The sequence below is a fragment of the Heterodontus francisci genome, chromosome 5 (assembly GCF_036365525.1).
Source record: "Heterodontus francisci isolate sHetFra1 chromosome 5, sHetFra1.hap1, whole genome shotgun sequence".
In the NCBI taxonomy this organism is placed as follows: domain Eukaryota; kingdom Metazoa; phylum Chordata; class Chondrichthyes; order Heterodontiformes; family Heterodontidae; genus Heterodontus; species Heterodontus francisci.
The window spans coordinates 60,411,375-60,426,013 of record NC_090375.1 but is presented as its reverse complement, the minus strand read 5'-3'; the positions used below and the strand labels follow the sequence as shown (position 1 = coordinate 60,426,013).

Below are 14,639 nucleotides of genomic sequence, written 5' to 3'. Positions count from 1 at the left end.
TAATGAGATAGAATTTTACATTATGTTTGAAAGTGAGCGGTTCCTGCAGATTGGAAGGTCGCAAATGTCACCCCACTATTTAAGAAAGGAGAGGGAGAGAGAGAAAACAGGGAATTACAGATCTGTTAGCCTTACATCAGTCATTGGGAAAATGCTAGAATCTATTCCAAAGTTTAGTTTAGAGATACAGCACTGAAACAGGCCCTTCGGCCCACCGTCTGTGCCGACCATCAACCACCCATTTATACTAATCCTACACTAATCCCATATTCCTACCACATCCCCACCTGTCCCTATATTTCCCTACCATCTACCTATACTAGTGGCAATTTATAATGGCCAATTTACCTACCAACCTGCAAGTCTTTTGGCTTGTGGGAGGAAACCGGAGCACCCGGAGAAAACCCACGCAGACATAGGGAGAACTTGCAAACTCCACACAGGCAATACCCAGAATTGAACCCGGGTCGCTGGAGCTGTGAGGCTGCGGTGCTAACCACTGCGCCACTATGTGATAAATGGACACTTGGATAATAATGATCTGATTGGGCATAGTCGACATGGATTTATGAATGGGAAATCATGTTTGACGAACCTATTGGGAGATTTTTGAGGATGTTACTAACAGAACTGATAAAGGGGAGTTGGTGGACATGGTATACTTGGATTTTCAGAAGGCTTTTGATAAAGTTCCCCACTGGAGATTGGTTAGCACACGGGATAGGAGGTAATACACTGGCATGGATTAAGGATTGGTTAACAGGCAGAAAGCAGAGAGTAGGAATAAACAGGTCATTCTCACATTGGCAGGCTGTGACTAGTGGGGTACCGCAGGGATCAGTGCTTGATCCCCAGCTGTTCACAATACATATCAATGATTTGGATGTGGGTACCAAATACAGTATTTCCAAGTTCGCGGATGACACAAAACTAGGTGGGAATGTGTGTTGTGAGGAAGATGCAAAGCAGCTTCAAGGGGATTTGGACAGACTTAGTGAGTGGGCAAGAATCTGGCAGATGGAATATAATGTGGAAAAATGCGAGGTTATCCGCTTTGGTAGGAGGAATAGATGTGCAGAGTATTCCTTAAATGGTAAGAGATTAGAAAGTATAGATGTACAAAGGGACCTGGGTGTCCTTGTCAATAAGTCACTGAAAGCTAACATGCAGGTGCAGCAAGCAATTAGGAAGGCTAATGATATGTTAGCCTTTATCGCAAGGATTTGAGTACAGGAGTACTGAAGTCTTGCTTCAATTGTACAGAACCTTGGTTAGACCGCACCTGGAGTACTGGGAACAGTTTTGGTCCCCTTACCTAAGGAAGGATATTATTGCCATAGAGGGAGTGCAATGAAGATTCACCAGACTTGTTCCCGGGATGGCGGGACTGACCTAAGAAGAGAGATTGGGGAAACTGGACTTGTATTCTCCAGAGTTTCGAAGAATAACAGGTGATCTCATTGAAACCTACAAAATACTTAAAGGGATAGACAGAATAGATGCAGCTAAGATGTTTCCCCTGGTTGGGGAATCTAGAACCAGGGGACACAATTTCAAAATAAGGCGGAGGCCACTTAGGACAGAGATGAGGAGAATTTTGTTTACTCAGAGGGTTGTGAATCTTTGGAATTCTCTACCCCAGAGGGCTGTGGAAGCTCAGTCATTGAGTATGTTCAAAGCAGAGATTGACAGATTTCTAAGTGCAAATGACATAAGGGGATATGGGGATTGTGTGCGAAAAAGGCATTGAAGTGGATAATCAGCCATGGTCATATTGAATGGCGGGACAGACTCGATGGCTGAATGGCATACTCCTGCTCCTTTGTTCCATTAGCTGATGGTACAAGAACTAGGGAACACAGATTTAAGGTTTTGGGCAAGAGATGCAGGGGGTATGTGAGGAAGAACCTGGTACTCGCTGCCTAAGAGGGTGGTGGAAGCGGAGGCGAGCAATGATTTCAAAAGGAAATTGAATGGGCACTTGATGGAAATAAACTTACAGAGCTATGGGGATAGAGTGGTGGAATGGGACTGACTGAATTGCTTGACAGACAGCTGTTGTGGTAGTGTATTTGTTAGTATGTTGATACTACTCTGTATGTCATCACAGGAAGTAAAGCAATATCACATGATTCAGTTCTCTTGCAGTTAGCTCGTGTAAGCTGAAGCAACAAGTCTCCATAAAAGCTCTGCATTCAAACTTTATGCCTGTCCTTCAGCTTGTTTGCATTAATCTAGAAAGAGATAAATACAATATGGTGGCAGCATTAGTGAGTCGACAGCATTGATCAACAACTGAAAATGGCGAGTCAAGTCAGAAGTCCTGAAGCACTGCGACCGGATCATAGCTCTCATATCGGAAGAGCAACGTGTAAGTAGAGATTGAAGGCTATTTGGGTGCATTCCTGGTTTTGCCCCGAACTGACAAGACAAAAATTAACATTAATTTCAGCCGCAGAGATCAGTGCAGCATTGTGTTTTGGCACGGATTCCTGCGTGCCATTAGCTGACATTGACGCCAGGGCCTCTCCTGCCTACAAGCTCACAAGCCTGCACTGTAACACAGCTCAGAGTGTGGCTCCTGTTCAGCTCTGCAGACATCGCAACTTGCTGCAACTTTTAAAGCAAGGTTTGGTCCTCAGGGGAGAAAAGAGTAAAAGGCTTAGGCAATGGCAGCCAGATTTCCAGAGATTGACTGGAAAGCATCTGATGTCCCAGGCGAGTTCAAACTGTTAAAGCAAAGGATTGAACTATGCTTCCTAGACCACAAAATTGTGGATGCAGAGAAGCAAACTGTAAAAATTAGTATCGACATAAGAAACTAAGGTCTGCGCAGAATCAATACCTCTGGTTTATCTGATTCTGAGCAGATGGATACATCAAAACTATGGGCAACATTAGAATGTCAACTTAAGATTAAAGTTAATTTCAGAGTACCTGCCTGGAACTCATGCAGTCTAGGCAGAAATCCAATGAGATCTTGGACAATTTTGTTAACCGATGCAGAGAGAAAGCCAAAGAATACAACTTCTCTGATACTGAACTCTCTGAATGAATTATGGAGATAGTTATCACCGCCACTCCTATTGAGGCGTTCTAGAAAGACCCCTTGGAAAAGCCGATTAGACATGGCGTGGCCAGCATACCACAGCACAGATGCAGATACAAGGCAATTATCGCAGGGAGACAGTGTCTGCAAGCCTTAGGGTCCGAAAAGCCTGTCAGTATCATATCTGAGGCACCCAGGCAGAACAAGGCATGCAGTAACTGCGGGCTCTCCCACCAATCGTGTAGATGCCTGGCGAAGACACTACAGGTGAACAGCTAGCGGAACAGGTCCATTCCGTCAACAAAATGGAAGCTTTTGCAACACTCCAGATTGTTTGCCCCAATAAGACTGGACTTCATCGACTGAGAACGAAGACTGACACTGGTGCAAGTGGCAACACTCTACCTTTCCGCATTCTCAAGGACACGTACCACGAGGCATGGAAGTCTGTGGTCCAACCCACAAGCATGAAGCTTGTGGCATACAATGGCTCAACAATAAAGTGCCTAGGTTCCCTATACCTGGAATGCAAGTACAAAGAGTCAACATGGTCTACTCAGATATTCTACATAGTGCATGTGTCAGGACCAGCAGTAGCTGGGCTGCCAGCGTGCAATGAATTTAACATGGTCACCATCCATGAGCTAACCCAGTCAGAAGACCACAGCAGTCAAAACAGATGCACAACCACTGGATCGGTACAAGACCTCCAGAGGTTGTACCTGGACCGGTTTGCCATGGTTAGGAATTTCCATGGAGAAGCAGTGTTACACCTTAAAGGAGGTGCAATGCTGTCAATCGACCCATCACGAAAATGCAGCGTGCACATTCGAGAAAAATTGAAGATGGAAGTGGATGGAATGGAAAAACAAGGCATCATTTGATGAGTGCAACAGCACATGGATTGGTGCAGTTCCAACACTACCGCAATCAAGAAGGATGGCTCAATTCGACTATGTTTAGACCCTAGGAGGCTAAACAAAGCCTTAGAGATGTCCTCCTGAGATACCAATGTCAGAAGAGTTAAACCCAACGATGGGCTGAATGAACTTCTTCTGTGCCATAAATGACTCTATGACTCTATTTGCGGGAGTGAAACACTTTTCCAAATTAGACGCAAAAAAATGGATATTGTTCCACATACTTGTCAAGAGAGTTGCAAGAACTAACAACGTTCAGAATTCCTTTTGGCAGGTACTGTTTCCTCTGTTTACCATTTGGGTTGTTGATCATCCAGGATATTTCAACAGCATATGGACCAGATAATGGGACAAGTCCCAGGCTGTGTGTGCATTGCAGATGACATTGCCATAGTCGGAAGAACGGAAGAAGAGCACCATAGAAACCTACAATTATTAATGGAGACCGCTAGATGTGAAGGTTGGTTTTCAACAGCAAATAGTGCTTCATTAAGGCAGATCACATAAATTTTTTCGGCACCATTTACTCAAGCTCAGGTATCCGCCCGGATTCTGGGAAGATTGAAGACATTCAGTCAACGCCAACACCACAGGACAAGGACAACCTCCAAAGCTGTCTAGGTCTATTCAACTTCCTTGCTGCATACATACTGAGCTTCTCGGAGAAGGCATCTCCACTAAGAGAATTGCTGAAGTAAAACACATTATTCCTATGGCAGGATGATCACCAACATGCGTTCAGTGCATTGAAACAAGCACCGTCAGCTGAGTCATGTCTTCAACCTTTGGAAGGCAACAACATTAAAAATGGAAGCATTGCAGAAAGGTCTTGGTGCATGTCTGCAAGATGGCAAGCCCGTCACATTTTGTTCAAAACGTCTGTTGCCAACACAAGCAAATTACTCCAATATTGAACGAGAAACTCTCGCTTTTGTCTTCAGGATCAGTAGGTTCCACACATACTTATTAGGAAAAGTGTTCATGGACACGACAGATCATAAGCCACTGGAGATGATCTGGAGAAAACCGCTCACGAGTGCACTGCCTCGACTCCAGAGGTTACTCATCAAGAATCAGGGCTGCAACTGTGATGTCAGATACAAACCCGGATGTCAGATGATCCTATTGGACATTCTAAGTAGACTTCCCAAGCCTGGGAATGCGCGAGGCATGCCATTCGACTTCCAGGTGGACAAAGTCTGTACAACCTTGGAAGATGTCTATAATGTGGATTTCATGTGCTTCAGTTAAAACGAGAGAGAGGAACTCCAGAGGGAGACTTCTCAAGACCCCATACTCCGAGCTCTGTGGAAATCAATGTAGAGAGTTGGCCCGAGACAATTCAGGAGATCCCTACAGATCTGAGAATGTATTGGCCACACAGAGATGAAATCGGTATATCCAATGGAGTACTATTCAAAGGATGCCAAGTACTTATCCCAGCGAGACTTCAGTCTGACATACTAGGACAGCTCCATCAAGGACATGTGGGAATAGAAAGGACAAGACAACATGCTCGCAAGTTGGTGAGATCTTGTGATGCATGTCAGGAACACCAGGCTATTCAACAGAAAGAGCTTCACCAACCGCATGATGTACTATCATCACCATGGATCAAGATATCAACAGATTTGTGCTCTGCGGGCAGAGGGAGGGAGCTAGGGCTTTTCTCATTGGAGCGAAGAAGGATGAGAGGTGACTTGATAGAGGGGTACAAGATGATGAGAGGCATAGATAGAGTGGATAGCCAGAGACTTTTTCCCAGGGTGGAAAGGGCTATCACCAGGGGGCATCATTTTAAGGTGATTGGAGGAAGGTTTCAGGGAGATGTCAGAGGTAGGTTCTTTACACAGAGAGTGGTGGGTGCGTGGAATGCACTGCCAGCGGTGGTAGTAGAAGCAGATACATTAGGGGCATTTAAGCTACTCTTGGATAGGTACATGGATGATAGTAGAATAAAGGGTAGGTAGTTAGTTTGATCTTAGAGTAGGTTAAAGGTTCGGCACAACATCGTGGGCCGAAGAGCCTGTACTGTGCTGTACTGTTCTATGTTCTAACACTATCTGCTAGCAACTGACTATAACTCCAAATTTCCTATTGTGCAGAAACTTTGAGACACATTAAGTACAGCAGCGGCCAACACTGTTAGTGTTATCTTTAGTCTTTTTGGTGCCCCGATAGAAGTGATATCCGATAACGGTCCACAATACGCGGGAAACCATTCCAGGATGTGTCTGAACGATGGTCCATCAACCATGTCACATCATCACCCAGATATCCTCGTTCGAATGGAGTGGCTGAACGTATGGTCAGGGCAGTCAAATCGCTGATTAGAAGGTATACGGAAACCAGGCAAGATATACAAGTTGCGTTACTGCATCTTCCTGCAACGCCATTAGACTCCGGATTGCCATCACCCACTGAGATTCTGTTTGATCGACCAGTGAGAACCGCACTAGCAAGCTATCATCTCGCCAAGTTGTCCTTGATCACAGACCAGTTACGTCAGAAATAAGATGAAAGATGCAGATGATGTGCATGTGGGTGCAGAATTACCGCCACTATACAGTGGCCAGAAGGTGAGGGTCCTACACCCACAAGAACAGACATGGATCCCAGCAGAGGTGTCCAAGGTGTGCAAAGACCCACATTTGTATGAGGTGACAACACCAAATGGTGCAGTACTGCGAAGGAATCAATCTCATCTCAGGGGACTCTCTGCTAGCTATGCACAAGGCGACTAACCAGCATCGCCTACGGGTACCCGTGTACATTTTGCAGATGAAAAGACAAGCAATGCACCGATAACTGAGGGCAATCCTCCCAAACACAAACTTCAGGAGGAGAGGATGAACAGTTCGAGAACACACCCACATATCGTTGTCAGAAGGTCTGGTCGAGTCAGCAGATAACCAGTACGGTTCCAAATGTAAACAACACTTGGTAGAGGAGTGTTCCAAATGTTCTCGTCAATGATTTATGTAAATAGTGTTACAGTTGTCACATTTCTTATATCTCATAAGGGTTGCTTATTCATATACATAGTAATGTTTTATACTATATGGGGTCGTCATTTAAGGGGGATGTTGTGTTTGTGCCTTTGTTAGCATGTTAAATATAATCGTTTCAATATATGTTTATGTTAATATGTATGTCATCACAGAAAGTGATGCAATATCACAATATCTAGAAAGAAATAAATTCAATAACAGCTAGCATGGACTCGAAGGGCTGAATGGCCTCCATCCGTGCCATAACAACTCTATTACAGGGATTTCAGACAAGACTTGCTGACCTGCCAGAACTTGGATATGTGATTTGTTACCATTCAGTAATCACTCACTGCCTCTGGGCCTTTGTATGCATAAGTATGATACTTGGGCAACAAATGTGTGTAGAAATTGGTGGAATATTGCACCATGCCAAATCACACGTCCTTACCATGACCACCCCCCACTCTCTGGAGAAATGCACACTGCAGGGATGAATTCCTGGCTACACAAGGTAGGGCTTTCTGGTCACGTGACTGAAAACCACAGCTGAGCCCTCTGTTTAGTTTTTTAAACAATTGTTCTTGGGAAGGGAGTGATGCTGGCAAGGTTGCTTTTATTGCCCATCCATAGTTGGGTTCAGAAATTAGCAGTGGGTCTTCTTATGTAAACTGCTACAGTGCTTGCAACGGAATGAATTTCTGAGCGTGTTCAGGATAATGTGTAGGCCAAACTGGATAAGGATGGCGGGTCCCCTTCCTTGAAGGGCATTGATAGCTCACAAATAACTAGATTTATTTAATTCTATTTCATACTTGCCATGGTGGGATTTGAACTCATGACCTTTGGGTTGCTCGTCATCTACCGAAACCACCACACCATCGTACACATGGTAAAAGTAGCATTTCTATCAAATTTAGTCATTCCTCTTTCCTCCTTGGATGTTTCTCGTCTCCTGAAGACGTCGACAATTACTGGAGTTGGTTCCCACAGCCACCAGATGCCTCTCAACGTCTTATCATCCTCCTGTGTGAATTTCAACAGTGTCATCGTCTGGAATGGGGGCATCTCAGTTGAGGCTGATCCTACCCCCACAAGTTCCCAGCAGGAGTCGAGCAGACAGTGCTTAGGGACAGCACTGCAGTGAACAGTAGCGTCCCCAATGCTGTGAACCTAATCATGATCAGCTAGCTCAACTCAGACGAGGCATCGAATCAGAGACTTTGTCATCTACTCCCTTCTTCTTTCCAAGCTGCTTTACTGGCTGAAGAACTGTTTGAACCAAGTCCAAAGTAGTGGAAGAACAGCAAATGACTTCTTTAGCAGTGGACATGTTAAAAGACAGCTGTAAGATTTAACAGGTTAGTAACCCTTGCACACACCCTGTTAATGCATTCACACCATAACATACAGCAGGCCAGGCATGGAAATACAGTGCTGCCACTAGGACGTCAATAAAGCAGGAATGTCCAAGCCTTTGTATTTGTGGAATACTTGGGTGTATACCACACATCCTCAGAGGCCACCTCAAATTTAAACCTATGCTCCCATTAATTTGTATATATTTAATGGAATTTTACAGCACAGAAGGAGATCATTCGGCTCACCATCCCTGTGCTGACTCTTTGAAAGAGCTAAACACTTAGTCCCATGCATCCACAGAGCTGCTGATACTAACATATCTGATTTAGGATTTATCCACCCGCACTAAGGACAGTTTCCAGGCCTCCAGGCCCATAAAATTCAAATAGAGCAAATCAGCGAGTAAGAAATACAAGATCTTGTGAGCTGGATTCGGAGGACTCAAGGACTGCATGTGCCTAACAGGCTGAGTCTGGACACCCACCCAATGCATGAGATTTTCTTCCATGTCCACTGGAACAGTGGAAAAACTTCCAATTGTAGATTGTGCCCTTTCAAACTGGTGCTATGCCTGTAGGCAGTACTTGGGAGTTGTACAATATTAAGGTGAGGCACTGGAGGTCACAGATCGATCACTAGTGGTGTTTGCAGTGGTAGGTGATGAATTAACTCATCTGATACACTTCTTGTAAATGCAACATTTTCCTACATTATAGTGATACTAATAGACTAAATAAGCCTAGTGACAGCAATGAAATGGAAGAAGGTTAGTGTAGAAAGCCCAATAGCCAATACTCACATTGCCACCACCAGGAACATGCTTAATGTTATCCTTCGAGCCACACTTTGACTGCACATGACTGTAGTCAATTTTTTTGTTCACAATCTGGACCTATGACACATCGGAACAAATCAATTCTAGATCAATATAGGATTCAAAAGGTGTTGTTGAGGCTCCTCTACTGTATGTGTGATGATTTACAAGAAAGTTAAAGATTAAAACTCAAGACAAATTTATGTGGAGAAAACAATCAGTTCAGTTAAGAAGATATTACAATTATATCAACTGCGGTCCAAGTTATAAAACACCATGCTGTTTATGACAAGAACAAGGAAGATAATCAGATTTGGGCAAAAATTGAACCTTCAATGCAAGATGAACAAAGATAAAAAATGAATTGAATAGGACAGTTTAAAGGCAGGTTTCATTCAATTATTCAAGTTTTGTCCAGGTTTATGATTACCCCTCTCTGACTATGTTGAGGTTCAGGATCCTCTGCTCCTCAGCTAGTTTCAGACCAATAATCTGAAACACTTCTAAAATGTAACCTGAATGTGAAAAATTTTAATTTATTATTTTCCCTCCTCATAATCTGCTGTGTCTCCAAGCATTACATGTCTTCCATTTTTTTTGTTAGCAGCAAAGCAAACATCAGAACTCAAGTCATGTGCCCACTCCTGCCTGAATTTGGCAAAAAAGTAACCCTATTCAAGGTCCTAAATTGAGGATGCAGGAAGAGAGGGAGAAAGAGAAAGGAGGTGGTGGAAAGAGAAACAGAAATGTCAAGTAACTTTGTACTTGAACCTGTTCTTCTTCAGAAGAGTGCTGCATTATTTGAGATGCCATCATTCTGATGGATCTTAAAGATGACATGAAGAGGAGAATTTGAAGAGGAGCAAGAAGCTCTCCCAGTCTCATGGCCAATATTCTTCCCTCAAGCAATATCCTTAAAAACAGATTAACTGATCATTTATCTCACTGCTGTTTGAAGTTTGCCTACATAACAATGGTCACTATCTTTTTGGGAGACAGTAGGAATAATTTGAGAGATGACAGATGGTAAGTGTAGCAAGTTGGGGAGGAACATGTGACTTGGAACCTATGGTTCCCAAACATTTCCATCACTGGGATTTTCCCCTCTCAATTTCTGGGTCTGCTGGAGATTAAATTGATAGAGATTGATTGCTATGATCAGCAACAACTCCATTAATCACTGTATTATACAACGACTGGGTAGATGGTATGGTTGGATTGTTTTATGAGGAGAGATTGAGAAAACTGGGCCTACACTCTCTAGAGTTTCGAAGGAGAGGTGATCTCATTGAAACTTACAAAATTCTTACAAAGCGTGACAGGGTGGATGTAGATGAGATGTTTCCTCTGACTGGTGAGTCAAGAACCAGGGGACATACTCTCAGAATAAGGCATAGGCCATTTAAGACTGAGATGAGGAGGAATTTCTTCACACAGAGGGTGGTAAATCTTTGGAATTCTCTATCCCAGAGGGCTGCGGAAGCTCAATCACTGAGCATGTTCAGGACAGAAATCGATGGATATCTGGATACTAATGACATCAAGGTATATGGGGATAGCACGAGAAAGTGGTGTTGAGGTAGATGATCAGCCATGATCCAACCGAATGGCAGAACAGGTTCGATGGGCTGAAAGGAACATAACAGCAGGAGCAGACCAATGTTTCTATGTTCCTAAACTAGGTGGATCTTGATCTTTGTCCATCTAATAATTCCTATTTTCACAATAATTAATTCTTAAATGCAACAGGGCATTGCTGATGGATGTGATAGAGCATCATACAAATGCTCTGACAACAAACAGTGGGCCAAGCAGCTGTGTTTTTCCAGCATCTACCTTTTTTGTTTATTATTATTGTTTATGTTGGTGCTGATCTACAGTTGCACAGACAAAGGTTGCATATAGAATTTGGAGTAGTGTTTGGTTTCAGTTTGCCCTGTTGCACGTTAGGATCTGTTGGGCGCAGCTGCTTCTGATCAGAACCCAGACTAAATTTCAAATCTGATTTTTTGTTAGACCAAGAAACTGGAAGAGTTAAAGACTCAAACAGCTTTCTTTCAGGACAATGACTGACCCACTATCGATCAACTCCAGATTCTTCTGAATGAGGCAGGAGACTCATTTACAGAATTCACACAAATTGAATCATCTGAACAAGAAGCTTCCAGAAGTACCAGTTAACAGGTTAAAAAATTAGGATAATACTGGTCACAAGGGAAAGTCAGCTGGAAATATTTCATCTGTGGATAAGAGTTGAAGAAAGACTTGCGCTTATATAGCACCTTTCACAAGATCACAATGTCCCAAAGCGCTTTACAGCCAATGAAGTGTAACGTAACTTTTATAATGTAGGAAATGCGCTGTCAATTTGCAAACAGCAAGCTCCCACAAACAGCAACGTGTTCATGACAAGATAACTGTTTCTAGTCATGTTGATTGAGGGATAAATATTGGGCAGGTCACTGGGCAAAACTTCCCTGCTTTTCTTCAAAATAGTGCCATGGAATCTTTTACGTCCACCTGAGACAGCACTCAGGCCTCGGTTTATCATCTCACCTGAAGGACAGCACCTGACAGGGCAACAACCCCTCAGTGCTGCACTGGAGTATCAGCCTAGAATTTTGTGCTTTAAGTCTCCGGGTGGGGCTTGAACTCACAACCTTTTGACTCAGAGGTGAGAGTGGTTCTCACTGAGCTCCAGCTGACACTGAGTTGCGGGATAAGTTACTGGAAAAGGATACTAAAGTGGACAATAGGCTCACAAGCAATTAGCGAGAGAGAAGCAACTGAGAGATATGGTAAAAAGGTGGATGATGGGACTGCTCTTTGAACAAAGAACAAAGAACAGTACAGCACAGGAACAGGCCATTCGGCCCTCCAAGCCTGCGCCGATCTTGATACCTACCAAAACTAACACCTTCTGCACTTCCGGGGCCCATATCCCTCTATTCCCTTCCTATTCATATATTTGTCAAGATGTCTCTTAAACGTCGCTATCGTATCTGCTTCCACCACCTCCCCTGGCAGCAAGTTCCAGGCACTCACCATCCTCTGTGTAAAAAGCTTTCCTCGCACATCCCCTCTAAACTTTGCCCCTCGCACCTTAAACCTACGTCCCCAAGTAACTGACTCTTCCACCCTGGGAAAAAGCTCCTGACTATCCACTCTGTCCATGCCGCTCATAACTTTGTAAACCTCTATCATGTCGCCCCTACACCTCCGTCGTTCCAGTGAAAACAATCCGAGTTTTTCCAACCTCTCCTCATAGCTAATGCCCTCCAGACCAGGCAACATCCTGGTAAACCTCCTCTGTACCCTCTCCAAAGCCTCCACGTCCTTCTGGTAGTGTGGCGACCAGAATTGCACACAATATTCTAAGTGTGGCCTAACAAAGGTTCTGTACAGCTGCAACATGACTTGCCAATTTTTATACTCTATGCCCCGACCGATGAAGGCAAGCATGCCGTATGCCTTCTTGACTACCTTATCCACCTGCGTTGCCACTTTCAGTGACCTGTGGACCTGTACGCCCAGATCTCTCTGACTGTCGATACTCCTAAGGGTTCTGCCATTTACTGTATACCTCCCACCTGCATTAGACCTTCCAAAATGCATTACCTCACATTTGTCCGGATTAAACTCCATCTGCCATTTCTCCAACCGATCTATATCCTGCTGCATCGTCTGACAATCCTCATCACTATCCGCAACTCCACCAACCTTTGTGTCATCCGCAAACTTACTAATCAGACCAGCTACATTTTCCTCCAAATCATTTATATATACTGCAAACAGCAAAGGTCCCAGCACTGATCCCTGCGGAACACCACTAGTCACATCCCTCCATTCAGAAAAACACCCATCCACTGTTACCCTCTGTCTTCTGTGACCGAGCCAGTTGTGTATCCATCTTGCCAGCTCACCTCTGATCCCATGTGACTTCACCTTTTGCACCAGTCTGCCATGCGGGACCTTGTCAAAGGCTTTACTAAAGTCCATATAGACAACATCCACCGCCCTTCCCTCATCAATCATCTTCGTCACTTCCTCAAAAAACTCAATCAAATTAGTAAGACACGACCTCCCCTTCACAAAACCATGCTGTCTCTCGCTAATAAGTTCGTTTCTTTCCAAATGGGAGTAAATCCTGTCCCGAAGAATCCTCTCTAATATTTTCCCTACCACTGATGTAAGGCTCACCGGCCTATAATTTCCTGGATTATCCTTACCACCCTTCTTAAACAAAGGCACAACATTGGATATTCTCCAGTCCTCTGGGACCTCACCTGTAGCCAATGAGGATGCAAAGATTTCTGTCAAGGCCCCAGCAATTTCTTCCCTTGCCTCCCTCAGTATTCTAGGGTAGATCCCATCAGGCCCTGGGGATTTATCTACCTTAATGCTTTGCAAGACACCCAACACCTCCTCCTTTTTGATAATGAGATGACTGAGACTATCTGCACTCCCTGCCCTAGGCTCATCATCCACCAAGTCCTTCTCCTTGGTGAATACTGATGCAAAGTACTCATTTAGCATCTCACCCATTTCCTCTGGCTCCACGCATAGATTCCCAACTCTGTCCTTGAGTGGGCCAACCCTTTCCCTGGTTACCCTCTTGCTCTTTATATATGAAAAGGGAACAGGATCAGTTTTTGTCTGACCCTCAGAATTATGTTCTCGAGACCTGTCACTTCAGAGCTCTGATTGCAGTTTGTTCTCGCAATCGCAGCAAAAGTTGTAAGTAGGACAGTATCAGGAAAGTTTAAAGAAAACAAATCCATTGTAGTATGTAGTTCTACATGGATGTAGAGATTTAGGAACACAGACAAACAGTAGACTGAAGGCACACGTAGTCTACAGAAGTGCTGTTGACTCCTGACACACTGACCCTGGTAAGCGGCAGCACAGTTTAAGTTAAACTTACCACACTTACAAATCCAGTGGCCATGACTTTCTTGCAATGGGTTCTTGAATCTCACAGGTTTGCTTAGTCAGCATGGCGAGGTTTGTCAGCACATCACTGTGAAAGTGATGCCAGTGAGCCTAGAACTCAGAAATAGGAAGGGTGCGGTAACAATGTTGGGGCTGTACTACAGGCCTCCCAACAGCGAGCGTGAGATAGAGGTACAAATATGTAAACAGATTATGGAAAGATGTAGGAGCAACAGGGTGGTGGTGATAGGAGATTTTAATTTTCCCAACATTGACTGGGATTCATTTAGTGTTAGAGGTCTAGATGGAGCAGAATTTGTAAGGAGCATCCAGGAGGGTTTTCTAGAGCAGTATGTAAATAGTCCAACTCGGGAAGGGGCCATACTGGACCTGGTGTTGGGGAATGAGCCCGGCCAGGTGGTTGAAGTTTCAGTAGGGGACTACTTTGGGAATAGTGATCACAATTCCGTAAGCTTTAAAATACTCATGGACAAAGACGAGAGTGGTCCTAAAGGAAGAGTGCTAAATTGGGGGAAGGCCAACTATACCAAAATTCGGCAGGAGCTGGGGAA

At 44.1% G+C, this 14,639-nt stretch overlaps 1 protein-coding gene across 11 annotated transcripts in view; it reads right to left on the bottom strand.

Moving 5' to 3' along the window:
• The window catches only part of LOC137369872 (microtubule-associated protein 4-like), a 546,551-nt gene that overhangs the window by 35,272 nt on the left and 496,640 nt on the right, over positions 1-14,639 (bottom strand). For 10 of the 11 annotated variants that reach the window (XM_068031524.1, XM_068031523.1, XM_068031527.1 and 7 more), the window contains one exon: positions 9,121-9,213. The exons of the other annotated variant lie outside the window; for it this stretch is intronic. In XM_068031524.1, the coding sequence (XP_067887625.1) occupies positions 9,121-9,213 (93 nt within the window). The remainder of the gene's footprint in view (positions 1-9,120; positions 9,214-14,639) is intronic. 11 annotated transcript variants of the gene reach the window in all.